The 23,549-nt window shown below is 39.8% G+C and overlaps 1 protein-coding gene across 2 annotated transcripts in view; it reads left to right on the top strand.

Annotated features, from left to right (window-relative positions):
• UST (uronyl 2-sulfotransferase) overlaps positions 1 to 23,549 on the top strand; it is a 194,417-nt gene that overhangs the window by 101,145 nt on the left and 69,723 nt on the right. For both annotated transcript variants that reach the window (XM_031049854.2, XM_034061059.1), the window contains exons 3-4: positions 10,028 to 10,183; positions 17,870 to 17,949. In XM_031049854.2, the coding sequence (XP_030905714.1) occupies positions 17,870 to 17,949 (80 nt within the window). In that variant the 5' untranslated portion in view covers positions 10,028 to 10,183. The remainder of the gene's footprint in view (positions 1 to 10,027; positions 10,184 to 17,869; positions 17,950 to 23,549) is intronic.

Genomic DNA, 23,549 nt, shown 5'->3' with positions numbered 1-23,549 from the left:
CGTCTGAAGGGGGCCTACAGGGATGCTGGAGAAGGACTCTTCATCAGGAACTGCAGCAGTAGGCCAAGGGGGAATGGTTTTAAACTTAAACGGGGTAAGTTCAGGTTGGATATAAGGAAGAAGTTCTTTACTGTGATGGTGGTGAGGCACTGGAACAAAAACCAAGAAAGATTTGTTTCACTTTAGGTTCATGCTTAGTAGGGATTTTAAGATCATGAATAGTAGTGTGTCTTTGTGATAGAGTTGATATTCTGTGTTTAGCTGTTCTAAAACAAATGGTGGATAATCTTTGAAGCAATCCATACAGGGCAGGGTGGGAGGAGATTTCAGTCATTAAAAAGCCTTGTTCTGTTTGTAAAATGAAGAATTGTTTATGAGATATTGTGCAGTGTGAAAGTTTTAATCTAGCAAAAGTCATCAGAATTTAGAAATGCTAAAATAGAGTAACTTCTAGTGATTCCTAGACACAGTACCTGGCTGATAAAAATCGAAATGCAGTAAGTGCCTTAACAACAAAGATCCCCTTTATAGTTTGAATAACTATTTTACTGTATAACTGAGAATGAGTGTAGTATAGTGAATAAAATAGTGATACTAAAAACCAAAATATTTCTCCACTGTCCTCAGTTTCTTAAAGGCAGTGTAAAATAATTGTAGAAATATTTGGAATAATTATTTTATGTCCTTTTTAAGTTTTGTTCTCCTTTCTTATAAATGGCAGTATCTTAAGGAAAGAAAAAAATGATTTTTCCAGAAGATTTCCCCATTGTCTGTTATTTATAATTGATTGGAGTCCTGCTGAAGCTACAGGTGGTGAATGATATAACAGTACAATACACTAGAATTGAATCTGTACTATTACTTTGAGAATTGCATCATAAAAATATTTGAATAGTAATGGAGTACTAATTTTTGTTTTGTTCATATAACTTCATCGATCAAGAATCTTGAGAACAGTAAATTATTGTATTTTGTTGTTTACCAATATAAAGAAAATGATTACTTCTGTTTTTAATGCTACTTCAGTTTATAGTGTATCAGAAAGGTGTTGATATGGGGAAGTTAACTGATAGTAAATGAACAATACAAAGAGACTTGGGAAATTAAAGCCAGATTGCCTGTCATAAGAAGATAAATCATGAGACATACTGTGCATGCTGACATCCTGCAAAAGTTTAAACAGTAATGAATTGGCTTTACAAAGCCCAATGTTTTCAGCCTCTCAATTTTTAAAGGCTTTGAGACACAACAGGGATGCAGATTTTTTTAATGCCAGTAGTCTGTAGTTTTCATCCATCTAATTTCAGAGATGCTTAGGAAGTATTCAGTCATTTGGTCTGTACTTTAATTTTCAGGCTGTGTGCATAGTTAAAGGTGAACCACAGCAGCCTACCCACTGTGACACAAAATAGAAAAATTCTGATATCGCCAGTTTTGCGACCTGTAGGTTTGTTCTATGTGAAATACCGTAGCTAAAAGAGAAGCTCCCTCCATTCAAATGGAAAGGAGTTCTGCGCTGATCACCAGGAATGAGGTTTGGTGTGCTTGAGGAGCAGATGGATCATTTCAGATTGCAGAAGGGTGAAATGGGAGCACTTGATACTGGGCTGCATTCATTATTGCCTCCAACTTGGGGCATCACCAACACCACAGGATCCACTTGTGACTGCGGCATGCACTGTGGTCAGTCAGAAAAGGTATTCTGGGCCTTTGAGTCATTTCAGGTGACACTAGGATTCCTTCTGGCTCTGCTGGAATTGTTGGCTAGTAGCACACTGTACTTCCTGTAGGTACTTTTTGGTGTTGCTCCTTCCAGGTGGTGACACATTGTCATGAGCTAGATTTGAATCTGTAACTGTCAGCTGTGAGGTAAATTCAGTCCCTTTGAGTTCCTCTGAACATGTGGAGCGAGAGCACCTCAGAGCCAGCTCATTAGTAATGAACATTTGAGTTACAGTCCAGCAGAACTGGCTTGTTTTATAAATTAAAATCCAATTATGGCTATAAACAGCCTTTCTTTCAGGCTGCAGTTGACTTATAAAGTGCCTGCTCCAAGTGCACTGGAAAAGACAAGTGTGCTGGAGACATTGTAATAAAACATGAAACTACTAAAGTGAAGGGCGGGAGGGCAAACTGAAATAAAGTATGACACATCCTTGGCAATGATGAAACCGTGAGGAGTTGTACTAGCGCAGCCCAATAGATAGTCAACCCCAATAGGTACAAAAGGGTTAACCCTTAAGCTGAAGAAAGGTAGAGGAATAAATTATTTAGTCTAGCAATTATGACATTCAAATCCAGTATTATTGATTTTGGGGTGAATTCATGTATATTACATTGAAAGGACAGAAACTACTCTAAGCTAGTTAGGTTACTTAAGGGAACACCAGTACTGTGATGTATTACAAAAAGTTTTAAAACCAGGCTTAGCTACTTAATATCTCTCATGTTGTAAGTCTCCAGTATAAACATGTGGGTTGGATGTGATAGGATTTACTGCTTAAGCAGAGAATAACTGTGCCAGTGTGTTCTGAACACATCACAGAGTGTACAAAACCCTAGGCTCAGGAGGAAAACCAGCAGTTTTAAATTTTACAGTTCCAAGATACATGTACATATAGCGTAAAAGCTGCACAAATTCTGCAGCTTAAGGGGTTTTCGATATGACATGTAAAACATTCCAGTGGAAAATTGGGTAATTAGCAACACCAAAATTCTTGACCTACTTGAATTCATACTAGCCCCCACAATGAATACCAGAGTCAGTGAACTTTGTCCTTATATCATTTCTCTCCTTTATATCATTAGAAGATAGATGCATACATAAACAAGATGACTTCCACAATGTGAAGAACTTTAGAAGTAAGGTGTGAGAATATTGCTTTCCACAAGAAAACTTTTGATGGTCTTCCTGTTCTCTTTCTGTTGTAATCTTCATACACTCATGTAGGGTAAAGGAGGAAGTGATGACTTTGTTCAGCACCCCTTTCTATACCAGCAACAGTCTTATATGGTTTGATTCTTCAGAATGCCACCCTGAGATGTATTAAAAAGGGAAATCCGCAATATACAAAGAATAACTATTCAGTTCTTTTTGGTCTTAGACACAGCACTATATTTAATTTTGATCCCAGTAGATCCCAAATTGCAGAGGAAAACAAGAAGAATGAAGAGGAGATTGAAAAGCATGCTAAGTTAAGAAAGGGAGAAAGGAAAAAGATTTAACAGGTACCTCATTGCCAAACAATTACCTTTTGGGTAGGGTGATTTCCTCTCACCTGCTTCATCTCTGACGGGAGCCAGAGCAGCCTTTGCTTGTGTACAGTGAGTGTTGCTGAGTGATGAGGGAGCTAGGGGTCCTGCTTGCACCTCCAGAGCCTGCCTGGCATTAGTGACCACCTAGAACTGCTGAATGAACAGAGCATGTGCTCTTTACCAGTCTGTTTATCTCTTTGTATACATCTGCTGGATTTGAATGTTGCTGTAACTTCAGATACCTGAAATAAACCTGCTTCTGCACTCTTGGGCAGGGGAATCTTGTGCAGCAGATTTCTGCTGAAGCAGAGGGTTTGCTCAGCTGTGAGCTGCTGTTGTAGGAAGCTAAATCAGGTGCAAGGTATAAAAGGAGCAAACCAAAATGTTTTAATAGGATGCAGCCAAAACCTTGAAAATTTGATCTTTGACCTTTTCTTTGTAACTTGCCCAGGTTGTCATAGTTTCATTTTGCTGTATGTATAACCATAATATCTTGTAATGGGGCCTGATCTGAGACTTTACAGAGAGACTACTATGCTTTGGATCAAACTCTTTAAATTTGTAAGGGTGAAATGCTTCTTCACAGAAAAAATATTGTAAGTTTTGATACTGGTTATATAGATCTGTTTTGTGGGGCACATGGGGAACCACTAACTTTGGCAGACACTTCATAGTAATGCTTTTCTTTAGTCTCAATAAGTCTGTCTACAGCCAGTCTCCTTTTGCTGCTAGTGCTCCTTGCTTATGTTTTCAATTTATTTTGGTATTTAGGGATGTTGATTCATTAGAGAACACATTTAAACTTACTCTTCCAAAAATGTCAGCTGCCAGACAGATGAAATGCATTGCTTGGGGTGGAGTGTGTGGGGGGGGAACTCATACTCTTTCAGTTAAAATTAGTTGCTTAATGAAAATGCAACAGGAGAATCTTCTGTTTCTTCTGCTTCCCTATTTTCAGTGCTCCGCTGCAGCTTGAAGGCTTTCAAACTTTGAAAACAAACAAACTTCACCCTTACCTTTCATGTGGTTTCTAGTGTATTTTCAGTGACCCATAGAGAAGATCATGCTGTCTGGTCTGTTAAAGAGTTGGTTAATTCCAAAGCCTGTCTCTGTCCAGTGTCACTAGGCTGCATAGATGGATCTTGATAACTGGATCTGTGTGGTTTACCTGGAGTTGAAGGAGGATAACTTTGTTTTCTCTCTCTTTCATTTTTCAGTCATGTTTTCTGCCAACATATCTTTGTGTTAGCACTTTTTCATTGTAAATGCTTTGAAAGTGAGTAAGTTGATATTTGCTTGGAATGAAATTTTGTGCAGCAATTCCTGAAGCTAGGTTTGGAATATGCTATCTCTTAGTCGCCTTATAGTTTGTCTTTTAATAGGCCATGGCAGGCTTGTGACAAACCTCAGTTAAATAGAGGCATCCAGCCAATCTAAGAAAACCTGAAAACTGGTGACTAAATTATCTGATCTGTCTTCATGAAACTCACAGTGTGAGAATGGATATTCTCTGGAGTTGGTAAAAGATGAGCTAAAAATGAAATGCATGGTGGGTAACAGAATTCTGGAATTTGTTGGTATAGCACGTTGTGTAAGAAATTCTTTAAGCAACAGGCATAGATGTACCTTCTAACAACCTATCTGCAATCTTTGGGGGCACTGGAGGAGGAGAGAGACAGGAGAGAAATAAACTGCTGGCAGTGCTCAGGTTGGCAAGTGCCTAACTAGTGTCTTCCACCACTCGTGAGCAAGATGGGCCATTGCGTTGGCCCTATAACCAATTTCCTAAATTCTTGTAATTCAGCCTCAGATGGATGGGAAAAAAATGAAAAGTTGGCACTGGGAAGATGTGATATACAGGGTTGTGTGTCATTAGCAAATGTTTCATTGCTTTCATGATCTCACCAGTTTTGTCTGTGTGGGTTTGCCTCATTCACCTGATAAACATGGAGTGCTATCTGACTGCAGGTTAGTGCTTGCTCAGAAGGGGGAAGCCAATACTGGCACCTACTTCTGGCTCTCCTTAGGAATAAGGACAGGGGTCACTTGCTTGCAGAAGATGTGGAAGTAATGGATTGCATCTGGGAACATGTATCTCTGACATGAGTTCTTTGTCTGGGCAAATTGTACCTGGGCTGGGAAATTTTTGGCAAAATCACACTGGATTTGGTTCAGTAAAAGTGGAATGCCTTAGGCCATCGGGTGGATCCCTGAACTGTTGACACTACAAGTAATTACCTATTTCTTTAAATGGTGCAAAGGTTTACCTGGAGACAAAGCCACCACTGAAGATGGAAGCCTGAGCTTTTGTCAGGCTATCTGAGAAATTACTCCCCTCCTAAAACTGGCAGAACTACTTGTCAATCATCATCTGTAATGTACATTCATTTTGATTTAAATTTGCTTTTTTTTCTTGATTTCATTCACAATGGTTGCTGACATCTTTAAGTGTGGAATGAAAGAAAAAAAAGCTCAGTTTGAACTGACAAGTAAATTGTTATATAACTTTCCAAACCCTTAGAGAGAGCTGTTGTAATTATACTGTGGATTTTACTTTTTTATAGCTGTAAGTACTAATTCGTCTAACTCCAAAGTGAATTACATATTTGAATTGTTTATATTGCCTCTGGGCTTTGATGCAGTGCTCAATAAAGTCATTGTAACTATTTTAGGTTGTGTATATTGTTACATGAATATTGTTGCCAGAGCATCACCTCAGCAGTTAGTCTACATGATGCATACTCTTATTGTAAAATAAAATGTAATCCAGTTAGTGTTTTGTAAACTTCCAATTGCTGTTTTCTATCTTGCTTCTGCTAATATAATAGGAACCTCCTTTTCAAGTGCCTTCTCTGTCACCGTTTCTTCTATTGTCTGAGTCTATTGTAAGTACTGGGGGGTTGGGAGGGGAAGAGAGAAAGAAGTTCCTCTCAGAAGAAGTTTTCAATTTCTTGCATTTCTAGAGGTGCCTGATACTGTGAAATATACAGGAATGATTCGTGTCAGGAATTTAGGCGTCCTTGTCGCCATTGCACTTTGTGTGAAACCAGCCCTCCTTTGTGACCGTGATTATCATAAGTGCTCCTGTCAATAAGGAGAAACAAAGGGGATAATCTCTCCTAATCAATCGCTTTGTTTTTTCAAAGGGGACTTCCTTTTAACGGTTTGACTGGCCTAAGGAGATTAGATAACCAAGAGATACATTTTGTTACAGGATGTTGCAAACTTGGGTACTAGGCAAATAACCATATAAGGTATAGAACAAAATGTTAAGACTACCGTTAAGCTTGTAATCATTTTTCTGTTAATACATTACTAAGAAAATTCAGCAACGTCTTCACCGGAGAAAGACCCCAGCAAACAAGAAAAGAACAAAGGAAAGGGGCCACGTCGATATTCGGGTAAAGAAGACAACAGGATTGGCTAAAACCCAAGACTGAGAAGTGTAAGAGACTGTACTCCAATGATCCCGGTGTGCATTGCTGGTGGAGCGGAGACTCCCCTGCGCACCCAGTGCTGTTTGCTTATTGCCTCTCTTAAATTTCTAATCAATTGTGAATAAAATCAATTGGGACAAAACCCGGTTTGCGGTAAATTTTTATAACAATACAAACTCAGGATCCAGGAGGAAATATTTCTTCGTCAATTTTAGACATTTTAGAAAATTACTTAAGACACTTTCTAAAATGCCAAAAACAGGTTTGCAGCATCCCAAGGAAACTGGTTACATTAAACAAATACTTGCTTATGTCCAAAAGTCTGTGTACTGAGTGGCTCTGTATACTGGGCACACCCTCTGGTGCACTCGGGTATGGAAGTGGAATGGTGATGTAAACAGAAGAAATATGAGCAAAGCTTCAGCAGCACATCCCTAAAGCCGGTCACATTTAGCAGTGCTGTCAGTGAAGTTTTGATTACTGTTAGTGACTATGTTCTTCTGAAGTGAGCTTTGAGCTGTAGCATTTATTAATCTTGAATCCTGTCTGTTTTTACCTGGATGCATTCAGATGTTTACTGAATTAAGGCATTGATGTATTTGTCTCCTTTAAGCTAAACAGTTGTCTGAAAATAATAGCCCTTTATTTCAGTTTTGTGTAACTGCAGTGAGTATTTGCTTACAGTTTCTTATTGGGGGTTGCCATGGTTATTGTCAGCGTGCAAAACAGAATAGTGTGCTACATAGGAGGGTGAGTTTCAAAAAGAAAGGTGAGAACTGGCAGAAGTTGGTGGCAACTGTCACTTTTTTGGCTGCTAAAGTTGCTTGCACATAGAAAAGAGACCTAATAAATTCTTGCTTTAATTTAATTTCATTTCAGAGAATTATATAAATAAAATTCACCCAAAGTTACTGGCTAATCAAGTCAGGGATTTAATTAGAACTTGGATGTGATCTGCGTGCAGCAAAATTCCACGTGAATGAAGTACCAATGAAGACAAAATTTTGCTTGTTGTATGGCGAAGTGCAGCTCTGCTATGAAAATCCAAGCAGTTAATGGAGCATTTTTAAATGTTTCCACAGCTCTACAAACTCTCATCATCTATCACATTTCCAAGATGCTAGGCAAACACATTCTGTGTGTGCTCTTGCTCCTTCACTGGCACTTGTCAGCATCTACTTAGCATTTCTCTTAAAGACTTCACATATTTGCAGAGCATAATATGCCAGAAGTGTACATCTGAGCAGAGGAGAACCTCTCATCCATTCCACAAGTTACAGGGTGGTTGCTTGATAGTGCTGCAGGGCTGGGGCAAATACTGGATTTTGTTGTGTAAAGAAATGAATCAAAAAGTGGACAATCCAGAATACGGCTTGTGTGTGTTCTTGCGTAAGGAAAACTTTCCATGATGGTGTTCCTGGTGTTACAATCAACATAATATAATGTGTTCAAATGTTAACCTTTCAGACATAATTAGCAGTCATTTTGGAAAAGGTTAGCTACAGCTGTAGCGGGGACATGTTAAATTCATCACCCTTGGAGTTCTCTAATCATTGAGCCTGGGATTTTGCGTTTCACAGGAAGCAAGGCTTCTGAGGGAAAGATTGATAAGGAATAAGGGGGCTCAGTATCTCAGAGAAAACTATAAAAACATCACAAAATAGTTAGACTTGGTGTGTTATGTAGGTTCTGTATGAGCCTTGGAAGCCCATGTGTAGTTGCTGAATCAGCAGGTGTGATTGGGTAGGTTGGAAAGCTTAACCAAGAGCATGTTCAACGAATACCTACCCCTTCCCAAGGTAATTTGGAGAATGATGGTTTCCATGTTCATGTTGTAGTGAAGGATATCCTAAACAGTGCAACCAGTAGCAATAGTAATGTTCTTACTGTCATGAAGTGTAATGTTAATAGCAAAGTGCCAGTATGTTACCATTATATTTAGGGGAATTCAGATTTTCCTTTTATTTATTTATGGATTTTTTTGTTCTAGTTTGCAGTCCTCTTGGAAAGTAATCTGAAGGGTTTCCTGAGGACTATTTTTTGTTCTCTAATGAAGATCTGTTAGCTTTTCAGATACCATAAGAAGTGCCAGAAGCCCATATGCCTCATATGACTTCTGTTAGAAATCCTTCTGCTTGGAGAATGTGATTGCATCAACAGCAGAAGTAACTATAGGTTGAGACACACTATTACTCTGGCATGTGAGTTGTTTTTTGCACTGAACACATTGCCTGGAACCCCGATGCATTCCCTGTGTCAGGAAACATTTTGTGCTGTCCTCTTACTAGGAAAATTAACTTCCCATAAGTGAGTGTGATGGATGCACTGCTGTGGATGAAAGTGAACTCCTAGCTGTGTTAGCCAGTTTAAAAGGCTTGAGAAAAGATGCCTCTTGGCCTATATTATCAGATGCTGCTGCTATATGCTATACTTTGTCTAGTGCAGTAGTGTGACTTCAGAATGCCTTTTATTGAAGCAACAGCCCACGAATATCATCCAGAAACAAGCCAAGGCTGTATCCAGTTTACTTCAAGACAGTGAATTACTGCTCATTTTTTGTTGTTTCCCATGGGAGAAGAGTGTGGTGCAAGAGAGCTTGGGCTGGAGGTCATTCCTAGTGGGCAGGTTGGATGTGGCTGTTCTGTTTTGAGGTTTAGTGAACATTACCTCTACAGAGGTGATTAGACTGTGTCAGTTGACCTCCAGGCTGCCTGTGTCCCAAGCATCGTTTATTCTGCAAGTACATACGTAGCCAGTGTCATGATTTGTTCTATGAGTCTCTTTGGAAGATTGATCTTTACATTTGAAGTTGAAACAGTTGATTAATCTTAGCTCTGTACAGCTGGTGGTTGTTGCTAGGTTATGGTGTTTTTTTTCTTTTTAAGCTGAAGTTTTTCACTTTAGGCATTCCTCTTGCATTATGTCAGCTTCACTTTTAGTTGCCAAACTGTAGTAAAAAGTCACTCCTCTTTGTTCTTTGTATGGGAGGTGGTCAACTAAAGGTGATTATTTGTACTGAGATTACCAAGCAGCAAGTTTAAGCACATCGTCATCTTCTCTAGAAGACATCAGCAGAGGCTTAATGTATCTGGAGTAGTTGGCTTAAAGTGGACCATGAGGGGCATATCTTAGCTTGCCAGCCTCTGAGCCATGTGTTTCTAGTCTAAAGAGCTTCTAACTTGCTGATGAAAGTGAATACTTCTGACCTGGGCAGAGCCCTAGAAATTCTCCTGTATGTATTTGTTGGCTTACAGTCAAAACATGCTGTGATTCAGAGGTACACAGAAACAAAAATACCAATATACTGACTCCATGTTTTTTCAATCTCTATTTAGGTACTTCCTTTCCCCAGCCAGGTGGTCTACAACAGAGTTGGAAAGTGTGGGAGTCGAACTGTGGTTTTGCTTTTGAGAATTTTATCAGAGAAACATGGATTCAACCTGGTTACATCTGACATCCATAACAAGACAAGACTGACCAAAAATGAACAGGTAACTTCATCTTAAATCCTGTTTTCTTAGTATGTTTGTGAAACTGAGAGACAAGGGCATGTGCTGGCAGAAATCATATTGAAAATGCATACTGGATCTTTGACCTGAGTAATCAGCCAGAATTCATCATCATCTGAGTGGCTTCAGTTAATAAGCAAAATGGATGATGGAGCCAAGAGCAACACTATGTGGAAGCTAACCAGAAAAACTAACTTCCAATGAGCCAGCTCGTGAATTTAGTCAGCATAGCAGTTAGTCCAGCAGTGAAGCAAGAAGGGTTAGTACAAGAGAAGTTAGGTGCTAACAGCTTCTGGGATCTGTATTAATGTATCTTCAGGGCACAACCATTTATCATATAAGCAGGCCAGCTTATATAGACCTAACTTGCATCTCTTTTAGTAGAGCAGGAGTAAATAATAGCCAACAGTTGTTTTGTTTGGGTTTTTTTCCTCACTTTCTTCATTCAGAATTTTTTAGGACACATTTACTTAAAAAAGTTGTTCCCCAGTGCTATACTAACCCGTGTTGCTATAATTTGACACATCCTTGATCCTATCTCAGCCTCTTACTCATCTGCCTTTTTCATGTTATCACACAACCCTCACCAAAGCAAATGAAACTATTGCATGAAGCCTCTTTATCCAGACACCCCTTTTCCTGTTCCTTTAAAATTGTAGAGGGCATTATTTTTGCAGCTTTGATTCCACAAAAGATCCCGTTATTTAAATTCTTTTGTATTTAGGGTAACCACTTGCCCTCTAAGTATCACTGCCATCAGGAGATGCTGATGCAAGTAATACAAAAAACCTCAGGCTCTGAAGTGCATGGATATGGTCAGATGCAATAGACCATGGCTGTTGCACACAAATTGCCCACAGCTGCTATTTTGATCTACAGATCAGGTAGAGGCTGCAATAGCTGCCTGTGTCACTTCTAGGAATAGCAGCCAGCAAACCACAAAAGGATATATGAGATGATATATACAGACCTGGGCCTGGCAGTGGCATTGTGCTATGATCGGGGTTGATTTATTTGTAGCCTGTTTATGAGCAGAAGTTATTTTAGACGCAGTGGTTCGTTTCAAATGGAAATTTGGGAGCAGTATTTGTCCTGCAGGTCCCACCTTCCTCCCTTCCAAGATGGCCATTGGTGTCTCACCCGCAGCTGCCTTACCTAACCTCACATGGTGTTAAAGTTCAGTGCAAGGTTGGACCAACTAGCCAGAGCTGCCATGCCAACCCAAAGGCTTCTGTGCACAGCTGGGTGCAACACCCCAGGGGAAAGGCTGGGGGGGGGAGGACAGCGTCTCCCCAGTGCCCCTGCTTGTGGCCAAGGGAAGGCCTGGGCTGTAGTTACTGCAGAATCCCTCTGTATATCCTACTGGCAGCACCATGGAGCCTCGGGAGTCTGTAGGATGGTCCCATCGGGTCCCCTCAAGTCAGGGTCAAACTATCCTGAGCTACTGCCTGGTTAGTTTTTCTGTTTAACTGTAGGATATGGGATAGAAGACTTCAGTGGGTATGACTGCTTTTGTGTTTTGGGTTGCTTGGGTTTTGGCTATGTCCTTCATCAGATATCACAACACAACACTCTTCAGTGCTTTAGTCCAGCATGTGGAGATTCTGGAGAGGTCTGGGCTTATTTTTGATTCAACCAGTACACTGACAGAGGATAAACATCCACATTATTTTTTATGTGCCAGAAGTTGTTCGGTTACTAGATAGCAAATGTGCTGGAACACAGATGATATTGGATAAATTGACACTGAGCTAATGATGTACTCTATAGATTGCCCTACTATAACTTGAGTCTCTTAAATTATATCTTATTTACATAGTTACAATACGTTCATAATTTAATGAGTACTTTAGCTGAAAAGTGCCTTTGATCAGCAGGAAACAAGCCTGGAGACAGTAACTGTTCTGTTGTTCAGGGTGGTTTTAGTTGTCTTCTCATTTTTTTATGAGCAGAATAGGAAAAAAGAAATTATTTCTCCCACCTTTAATGTGGTGTGCACAAGGGGAAGTTAAGAGAATGGATGGTCTCAGGCTCCAGGCACTGGAATGAGAGAAAAGAGAGCTGGGCTGGGCTGTAGGCTCCCAGCATGAGCATGGGCTTCTCACTGAAGATATGACTCTCTTCCTTCTGTAATTTGTCTGTACTGTGTTTGGTTAATGCCCTGATCCAGCCAAGACTTTTATGTAAATGTTTAGCTTATGTAGTCTGCTGTTGTTGAATAAAGTTAAGCATGTAGGTGTTCTTAATGACTATGGAGATTGCAAATAACTAGAATCTATATTTTCATTGCCTTTCCCAGTCTCCTTTCTACAAAGACATTTTCCCAAATTATATGTGCCTGCCAGCAATTATAAGTGCAGCATTTGGACATCTGTGGACATAAGGGAGTGAGTTCTGGAAATAGGTTGGTTAATCTGTGCCTTACCATTTGCTATGATATTTCCAAATAAATTAAATTCAGAAAATAATGTGTATTATTCATGTACACAAAGTTAATCTAATTGATGTGGCTTTAAAATGACACTCAAACTCCTGCAAAATAATTCTTCCCCTTCTCTGCCTTCTTCCCCACCACCCTCTTTTGTTTGTTTGTTTTTTTCATTTGGAGAAGTAAGAGTGAGTATAGATGTAGATATATTGTAGAGATACCCATATGAATTGCAGGAGTAATTGATGATTTATCCTCATATTGTTTACTTCTACCACCCATCCTTATGGCCATGCAGCCAGCTTTATGTCTAATGCCAGTTTAACACACTAAAATTCCATCACTAATTTTTCTTAAGTGCTTCTAAAGACAAAATTGGTTATAACAGCTTGGGGAGCTGGAGAAATTCTTGAAACTATTCCAAGTTTTTGAAAGCTGAAAACAAAGACTTATTCTCATTCCTGTGAGTTGTTTATGGAAATGATACTGAGATGAAAGTGATATACCAAACACCTGTAGATACTTGTGCTTCCTGAACCCTGCATGCCTGGAAACTGTAGAGGAAGGTAAAGGACTCACAAGAAAGATACAGAGATTTTTTTGGTTTGGTCCTATTTTATCAGTGTTAGTGGAGACCATAGTGTGATCCTGCTGACCTCCCTTGGAAAATTCCAGTTGCCTCACCATTTTTGTACATTTTGACCTCAAATTCTCCTAGTGAAATAACAGCAACTTAAAAAAAATAAAAAATGGTAACATTTTGGCTGTTGTTTGGATGGGAATATTATCAGATTACTTCTTTTTGTTCCCAGTAGAATGTACCTGTTGCAAACCTCAAACCAAACAGGACTGCTATGAACAGTTAGCTTGGGGAACTGGCTGTTTACAGAAGAGGGAAAGGTGGTGTCCTCTCTCGCAAGCCTTGAGCTGAGTTTTTAAGCAGGAACAATGCTGTGGCTGGAGCAAAGCCATCCTCCACGTCTCTCCCCTCTCGGGGAGGGCCTGTCCAGTCTCCCTCAGTCATTTAACTGTGCCATCTGCTGGATTGTGATTTGCAATACAGCAGCAAATGCATGGGTGATGCTGAGCCATTGTGGATTAATTTCTTCAGCATGGCTGAGATCCTACAGTAGTAGTGTAGGACGGTAGACTAAGGAAAACCTTTCCCTTTGGGTATTGCCTTGGGATGTTCTTGCTCAGGTGGGCTTTAAGATTCAGAAACAGCTTGTGATTTATGGGATTGCATCTCTCTGAAGATCTGGTCTTATTTAAAGGTCCTGTTTAAGGATCAGTGCAGAGAATGAATTTTGGAGGAAAATTTACAATAAAAGCTAAAGGAATCACAGTGGTGGATATTATGCTGGGGAGCAAATCAGCATTTATGCTAAAGACACTCTTTTTTACAATAAATTGTTTATGTAGGAGATGTAGAATGACAGCAAATGTGTGTTGACCACACCACAAAGGTATTTGCAAGTGCTTGTTGTGGTTTCTCATCTCCATAGACTCTTCCCATGCAGTGTGCCCAGTGCTTTTGGTTTGCTTTTGCCCTGCAGTTGAGCTGATGTGGCTGGGCCATGCCATAGGCTCTGCTGGTGGATTAGGAGCATATGGGCATGGGATGTCACTGCCTGCCTCTCCAGTGTTGTGTCCTGGCATTTCCCTCTTCCTGGATCCTTGTTTAGCAGCATGAGCCCTCTGGCGCAATTTAGTTAATTTCAAAAGCAAATTGCTGTCTTTTTCAGCACTGTTTTGCTGCAGTAACCTAATTTCCCCAGGAGAGCTCAGGGCAGCAGCAAGAAAGAGGAATGGCTCTTTATGGGCCCTTATCCTAGCAAGCATATCCTCCTTTCAAGCTTCCTCCAGATATTTCTGCAGCTGTTCCCTTCAAACATGGATGTGTTCTGGTTCATCTCTTTCCTAACGGTGTTTGCCAGGGTAGTTGTTCTGCTGCTTGTGCCTTTTCATGTCTTTTCGAACTTAGATTGGTTAAGACAATCTCCTGTATCATTTGCACTTATATGTCTGTCTCCTTCATCACTCATTCCCTTCAAAGGTGCTTGCTTTCCTCAGCTGTTCTCCTCTGCTCAGTCTCCCTCTGTGCTTGTACTCTACACTAGCCATCTTGTAAAACCTAAGAGCCAAACCCCCAAACCAACAGCAAAAGAACCCACTGGAGACCTTACTCTTATGGGAGACCTTTGAAAAATCTTTATTTAGTTAGTTATTTTTCTTTAAAGTCATCTTAAAAGGAGGCACTGACTAATGTTTGGCTTGTTAGACTGAAATCAGTTCAGCACAGTGGGATCAGAGAGAGGTAGGCCCATGGGAAATATGTCCACAGTTTGCATGTGGCTGTGAGCCATTACAGTTACTTATTTTTCCCTCCTGACATCTGTGTGTTGTTTCTGTTGAGCCTTACTTACCCTTTTGGCAGGGTTTTTAAAAGGATGTGTTTTGCTTGTTTGTTCATATGCACATTGTAGCTTTATCCACATCTGCTTGCAAGTCTAGTTCATCAGTAAGTGTCTAAATGTGAAGGTACTTTTAAGTCAAAACAAAATTCTGTGCGTGCTTTGGTGTAAGCTATTATCATAGCTCAAGAGATCGAGTTTGGTAGCAAGGGATTTAAAAAAAAAACTAGGAGCCAGATGCTGTCCTGCTCTCTGTGCATCTTTCCAGGCTTTGCTCCTGAAGCAGAAGTGCTGGTACAAAAACTGGTTGACACAAACCTAACACTGACATCAGGTGAAGTGCAGTGGGAAACATGATAGTGGTGTCATGTGAATCTGCCTAGTGCTAGCAAATTGGTACCAGCCCTAGGGAGAGATGAGGAGCAAGGGAGGCTTGCATGGTGCTTTGTAACACATATATATTATCTTTACATCACCATATTTATACTCTAATGATTGGGTTTTATTTATTCCAAGATGCAATTACAGTGGTGACTGTAATGGCATGAATGGACATTTTATTCCATATCAATAACTTCCTTCTGTCATCTTCCTTCTTTCCTTCATTTATGCAGATACAGTAACAGATAAAATTCCAATAAACATAAATAAAGCTTCATACAGTTCTGAGAATTTCACTTCTCTGTCAGTTTTCTGGGTGAAAACAAAGAAAGAAGCCAATTGAGACATCTGATAGACACTCTCTAGAGTCTCCCCTTGTTTCATTCTTCAAGATGAATGAATATAATTTTTTGGCAGACAGAGTCCTAAAGAAATGTTGACTTGTTTGGTTTGCTAGGGAAGCCTTTGCCTCATCAGAGAATTAACAAACAGTAGCAAATTGCTTGTGCCGATTATTACAAAGTTTCCTGGGCTTTCTAATTCTGGTCTGGGCAAGCTCTTCAGGTTTATTTATTTCTTTTTTACAACATTTATGTTGTACTGAAGGAACTGTATAAAGATCTGTTTGTACTTGAATCTACCAGTCTGGGGTCTGTATTTGACTAACTAAAACAGGGGGGGCTATTCCCTTCTTGCCACTTTTTTTAAAGCACACATCTGTCTGTTTTCTCTTGTTTCTCATTTCCTTTATATTGTCTTACTTTTTGTGGTCTTTTAAGTTCCATCCTCTTGCGTTTACAGCCCTTCAGACTTAATATATCTTCAGATTCTAATACATCATGATGCACTTTCTTAGACCTAATATGCCTTGATATAAAGGGTCTGTACCTAATAAGTCTTGATGTACTTGAACTAGTTTGATAGGAAAAGGCCCATCTTGAGAACACAGACAAACTGAACTGTTTTTTCAGTCCTCATTGTACATGTATCTGTATAAAATTGTTTAAGGCAGAGGAAAAGTAGGTAAAAGCATATCAGTTTCTGCACTTGTTTATTTGGTTCTAGAAGTTAAATAGCTATAGTTTGTGTAGTCCGCAAGAAGAATGCAGGTTATGTGTCCTAGGAAAAAATGGAGAATAAAAGACGGATGAGAAGCAGTAAGATGTGACATACAGCATAAAAACCATGGCAAAATATCAGTATAGCAAAACTGAGAGATAGAAGGAAAAAAAACCCAATTGTTATCCTTTAAATGTAGTTTAATATTTGTTATGGCACGGACATTATTTTCTACAATGTTCTTCAGGATTTTAGTGCAGTAACTCATCACATATCAGTCCGTTTGTCTTGGCTTTGTAACAGACTGTTATTTTGTCTGTGTCAGGTATAGGATTCAAGTTTTATGAAATAGATTTTTTTTTTTAAGTCTCCTTAATGGTGTTTAAATTTAGTACATCAATTGATATGGCTCAAACCAGAATGTTTGATTTACCTTCTCTTCCTCCCCCCCCCCCCCAGTTTGTGAATTTCTGTTACTTTCTGTATTGTTTTCTACTACCCAGTTTGCAAAAATCAATAAACATATTATGTCAAATGCATTTGGGTTCAACGTCCATAGCATAATGTACATTTGAACACAGAACAGTAAATCTGAACATAAATCTTAGTAAATTAATAATAAGGAAGCAGAATTAACCAGGGTGTTTCAACTCACTAGCATGGTGCTCCACTAGATGCTTTGTTTTCTCTAGATCTAGATAGAGCTTGGCTTACACAACATAGATACTCATATCCATGGTACGCTGTCTTCAGTCTGTGCTGTTTACATTATTCCATTTTAGTGATCTGAAAATTTTGTTTGTTTTTTTACAAAAAAAGTGAATATGTCTGAACTAGAACTTAGCATCATCTTTCTAAAAATGCCCAGTTAATCTGTACTCTTAATTTGCTGTAATAGTTAAAGGATTAGGAATACAGATTTCTATATTTAAACAGGTGAATCAGTGCTTTGTCAATGTTGGCTATTTTTATTATATTAAATTGGTCATTGGCTCAGCTCCTACTTTGTGTTACAATTTCAGACATTTTACATTTTGGCATTCTGGTGAAAAGAGACAGTGTTTTCAGAAGGCAGCTGCCACTTGTAAAGCTCTGGTGCAGATTTAGGCAGAGGTTAGATTTTTCCTTTAGTTTATGCCTTTCCTTAAACTGATACAGGAAATACGTAAGTTCGGTGATGGCAGGATGGTGTCTGCAGCTTAAATTTTTTGCTTAAACATGAAACAGTAACCATGCTATCTTGATGGCGGTGTTTGGGAGGGATAGTGGGGAAGGGTTCCTGAGTAATTCAGACTTGAAAATGACATATGTTGTTTGTGTAGTTGTATCTGTCACAAAATGTGCATTGATGTAACCTGGAAAATGTGATTTGTTAATTCTTTTTAGATGGAATTGATTAAAAACATAAGCACTGCTGAACAGCCCTATTTATTCACTAGACATGTTCATTTCCTCAACTTCTCAAGGTAAGGCATTTTTTTAATTGAAGTCTTTTTCATTGGTTTCTGTTAATTGTAATACATGGAACGTTTTCCCTCCTTTTTATATATAAACAATAAAATTTACTTCCCCTCCCCATTCTGGTGCTGGAAGTCACATTCAGAAGTTTGGAGGGTTTTTTTTCCTCTCTTTGCTACATAATAGTTATGTAGAGTATGTTTGTGAAAAGCCAGGATGCTATTGCATGCCTTTGCCTCCAAGCTGATCTTGGTTTACAACATTTCCAGCTGACATGCATGAGCTGGTCACTTAGGTCCTTAAACTGTGCACACTGTTGCAGAGGTTTTATCTCTGTATAGCTGGATACTAATGCAAAATTGAAAACTCCACTGAGTGCATTAATTTTGTACCCAGAACAACTCTTCACCAGTTTAACCAATTTGATTTTGTTCTGACAAAATAGTCCCCATTCCACAGGGTGCGGAAGTATTTATAAACCATACAAATGGATTATGCTCTGTATCATGGGAGTGCAGTCCCTCCTGGCAGCCATTTAAAAGTATGCAGCAAGACTAGAGACATTTATAGCATGGAATGTGAAGAAAATTGAATTTGGATGAAACTCGGAAGGAATTTTTGGAAGGAGCGAGTGATGCCAATTAGCATTTAGCCAGGACACAAAGGTTAAAGCTGACTGCAGATGGTTATTGCCCAAGTTGTAAGTTTAATTTGAAAATTGTATTCTGGAACCAAGTTGTAAGTTTAATTTGAAAATTGTATTCTGGAACCATGCCATCTGTGCCACTAGGTTGGACTCCATGCATTTAGATAAAAAAATGTTTGTAGGAGTGTGAATTTTATGAATTTTCTGCAGATCTTTGCAAGAGGTTGCTTATCTTTCTCGCATTTTGTTTTTGTAGTAATGTCAGTGCATGTCCTCTGAATGTATGGTTTGGGTAGGCAGTGTAGTAAAAAGTGATAAAATTGGGGGGGAGTGGAAAGGGAAAGAGGAGAGGCGGCTGTTGTTCAGGGTTTGGGTTTTTTTTTGTTTTTGTCGGGTTGTTTTATTGGGTTTTTTTTAGAAAATAAAATATTTTGAGTAATTGGAATTTCACTTGAGATATCAACTTAAGTAAGACCATGATTTTGTTACATGAAAACAAGAAGAGCTCAAATTCCCATCTTGTGTTCTCTATTCTGATTCCACAAGAGTTCCATTTCTCATGTATTATCTTTAAAAAAATGAAACTCATAGGACTTCACACATTTAATAAATGATCTTTCTGCCAAAAGGAAGATCAAACAAAGTACCCACATAAAGAGATGTTTCTTGATTAAACTGGTTTTTTAGAGATGGGACACAACATTGGTACATGAGAAAGAAATTAACATCATTGCCTCTTTTTCATCCCAACATCCCATGCTCTATACATATAGTACATCCTTGCCACATTGGTAACATGTTTCTTTTGTTGTGTATCCATGGGATTAAATCTCTGCATTTTTCTTCCAATACAAATCCGTGAAAACATATAAAAATTATGTGAGATGTTTAAAAGTATTTGCAGCTTCCTTTTTGGCTGTTTGTTGCAAACCTGGAAAACATATTTTTTTATTTTATTGAGAGGACACGTGGTTTAAGTAGTAGCTGTAGAGTAGTGAAAAGACCTTTAAATGAGACATCATTGAAGTACATCAACATTGCTTACTATTGGTTTAACATTTCCTAGTGTTTTCTGATAAATTAAACGTTTGAGAGTTTTAGTCATTAGTTTCAAAATTTATTGGTGGTATTGCAGCTAACAGTGAATAGCATTGAATAGTTGCTCTGTTCCTTAATTCTAGGGTGATACATTTCTGTCTTTGTAACTGATTTCATTAGGGAATGGAGTGTCAAGTATCTATGTTGCAGAAATTTCAAGAATGTGATTTAAAAACACATTATAAATAATACAGAATTGTGAAAGCATGTTAGTATTACTGGATTTTTATTTTTAAACCAATCCTTTATAAACCACCTCTAGTGACTTGAGCTTAACTCAAATTGTCTGTAGAATACGTTTCTTTCTGTTTGTCACAGCTTTTCTGCCAGCTCACATGAAAGCCATACAATACCCCAGAAACTAAAAGAATGAGAGTCAAAGTATTGATGTGGTGTTTTCTTGGCTGACAGCTGAAGACCTTAGACAGCAGCTAGCTGTGAGCAGCTCAGCACAGTGGGGAGTGGGATGGGTGCTCAGGGACAGGTAGACCACTGACTCTGCAGGCCTAGGGTGGCTTCAGATATGTGAAAGGCTCAAAGATCACCTTGAAGACTGAAGAACCTTACTTTGGTGACAACCCTTGCTCCTTCCCAAGGAAAGGGATGAGGCTTTATACATACCATTGTAGCAGAGCCATTACTGGAAATAGTGAATTTTTGAATACTGCAGTTCAGTAACGAAACTTGTTTCTTGTTTGGCATTTTATACCTTTGAAATCAAGGTTTTGTTTGCAGGAAGGGATAAAGAATGCTTTCGTCTTCTTTTTCCCTACATATATCAAGCTGGCAGACAGGTAGGAGTTATAAGGTATGCTGTGGTTGAAGGACACTCTAGGGACAAAAGGAGTCTCTTCCATTTGCCTTGCACTTACCTGCTTGAGACCTTTCGAGATCTATAAGGATTGTTAAGCCATTTTAGAGGCTATCACTAAGGTACTAGAGACGCAGTCGTGCAAAATAGAAGTCATCTTTGCTTTTGCATAGAAGTGAATCATTTCTGTTGGAAAAGACCTTGATGATCATTAAGTCCAACCACTAACCAAACACTGCCAAGTCCACTACTAAACTATGTCCCTAAGAGCCACATCTATAATCTTTCGAATACCTCCACTGATGGTGACTCAGCCACTTCCCTGAGCAACCTGTTCCAGAGCTTGGCAATCATTTCAATGATGACATTTTTCCTCATACCCAATCTGAACATCCCTGGCACAATGTCAGGGCAATTTCCTCTTGTCCTGTTGCTTATTATCCAGGAGAAGAGACTTAACACCCACCTCACTACAACCTCCTTTCAGGTAGTTGTAGAGCACAATGAAGTCTCCCCTGAGCCTCACTTTCTCCAGACTAAACATTCCCAGTTCCCTCAGCTGCTCCTCATCACACTTGTGCTCCAGACACTTGACCAGCTTCATTGCCCTTTTCTGGACCTGCTCCAGACCTCAATGTCTGTCTTGTAGTGGGGGCCCAGAGCTGGCCTCACCAGTGCTGAGTACAGGGGGATGATCACTGCCCTGGCCCTGCTGGCTATGCTATCTCTGATACAGGCCAGGATGCTGCTGGCCTTCTTGGCTGCCTGGGCACAAATAGGCTTACATTCAGCAGCCATCAATCAGGACCCCCAGGTCCTTTTCCACAAGGCAGCTTTCCAGCCGCTCTTCCTGATGCCTATGGCATTGCATGGGGTTGTTGAGGCCCAAATTCAGGCCCAAGGCACTGAGCCTTGTTAAAGCTAATACACATGGCCTCAGCCTGTCATTCCAGTCTGTCCAGATCCCTCTGCAGAGACTCCCTGTTCTTCAGCACATCAGCACTCCCAGCCAACTTGGTGTCATCTGCAAGCTTACTGAGGGTGCACTTGATCCCTCATCCAGACTGTTGATAAACAAGACATTAAACAGAACTGGCTTAATACTGAGCCCTGGGGAACATCACTGATGACCAGTTGCCAACTGGAGTTAACTCCATTTGTCACCACACTTTGGCCTTGGCCATCCAGCCAGGGGTTGTTTACCCAGCAAAGAGTACAGCTGTCCCAACCATGAGCAGCCAGTTTCTCCAGGAGAACTCTATGGGAAATGGTGTCAAAGACCTTGCTGAAGTCTAGATAGACAAAATCCACAGCCGCTCTCTCACCTGGTAATCAGGTCATCTTGTCATAGAAGGAGATAAAGTTTGTCAAGGAGGACCCGACTTTTACAAAGCCCTGGTGACTGGGCCTGATCACCTCATTGTCCTGTATGTGCTACATTAAGGCACTCAGGATGATTTGCTCCATTACCTTCCTTGGCACTGAGGTCAGACTGGCAGGCCTGTAGTTCCTTGGATCCTCCTTCCGGCCCTTCTTGTAGATGGAAGTCACATTTGCTAATCTCCAGTCAACTGGGACCTTCTCAGTTAGCCAGGACTGCTGATAAATTTTGGAAAGTGGCTTGGTGAGCACTTCTGCCAGCTCCCTTGGTATTCTTGGGTGGATCCCATTCAGCTCCATAGGCTTCTGTGGGTCTAGTTGATCTAGCAGATCACTTAATTGCTTGGATTATGAGAGCCTCACTCTGCTCCTCATGCCTGTCTTCCAGCTTAGGGGCCTGGGTACTCTGAAAATAACTGCTCTTACTATTAAAGACTGAGGCAAAGAGGGCATTAACTATTTCAGCCTTTTCTTCATTCTTATTGGTGCTTCCCAACAATAGTAAGAAAAGCAAACCTGACTTGCAGTTAACATCACTGATGTGAATAACAGCAGTTTCTTGCTCTTCTTTGATGTGAGTGAATTTCTACATAATGCTTGTCACAGGAAAAGCTTCTGTTTCCAGTGGTCTGCAGCTTCTGTTCCCAGCCTCTTCAGTGCAGCTACGGCTAACTTTAGGAGATGATCCAGTGCCTTGGAAGGGTGACTGTTCCATCCAGTGCATTTTGGGACTGTCTCTTTTGGGGAAGGTGGTGCTGTTTATTGGATTCTCCTGCACTTGTGATTCCTGGGTGAGACTTTTCATTATGTCTTTGTGGTCATTGTATTACTCATCTTAAATGCTGGACTGACCTCCCCAAGAAACCCCCAGGGGGCTTTCTTCTATTAACCCTGTTTGGAAATGTCTTTATACACAGAGGTAAATGTTTTGATGCTTTTTGTCTTCATACTAGCTGTTAGCTACTAGGAATTTCTTTGTTCTTGATTGCAAAGAGTGTATTTCTCTGAAGTTTTCCATAAAACCATCTAGGCTGTGTTTGATGGCATTGTGTTACACCACTTCTGCCACTTCCTTGGTTCCAGTTGTCTGTCAGTTTTACTATCAAATTATGTGGCTAGTTTCTAATGAGTATTTCTCTGGCTTTTGCTCGATATTGACTGGAATGACTTTCTGTTCCTTGGTATTTCTCCCCATGCATCTGTCTGCTGCTGCCATCTCCGAACAACTTTTACTCTTCCTTTAGATCACAGGTACTCTCAAACCTCTTGCTGGTATTTTTCTAATCCATTTAATAACTCTGTGACTCTTCTCTGCATCTTCTCCAGCAGTTCTATATACTAAGTGTAAGCATCAAAACTGTACTCTGGACCTGTACCAGCTTCACTGATGCTGTATGCAGTAGAAAAAAATAACTTTGCAGTCACCCTGCGTATACTTACTAAAGCTGCAGTTATGCCAGAGCAAAATGGGCTTTCAGGACAAGTTGTTTTTCCAGTGTGTTTCCTAGATATTTTCCTAATCATTCTTTACGAGGTTGCCATTTCCCATTTTATAGAAATGGCTTTCATTCCTTGTATTTAAATGTGTTAAACAAGGGGACATGAAGTGTGCAAAATGATTAGCTGCTGTCCTCCTGCAGTGGATGTTGTGAAGAAGAAAATTAATTAAATAA

The sequence above is a fragment of the Melopsittacus undulatus genome, chromosome 3, assembly GCF_012275295.1.
Source record: "Melopsittacus undulatus isolate bMelUnd1 chromosome 3, bMelUnd1.mat.Z, whole genome shotgun sequence".
Taxonomy (NCBI): Eukaryota; Metazoa; Chordata; class Aves; order Psittaciformes; family Psittaculidae; genus Melopsittacus; species Melopsittacus undulatus.
This window is presented reverse-complemented; position numbering and strand designations above follow the sequence as displayed.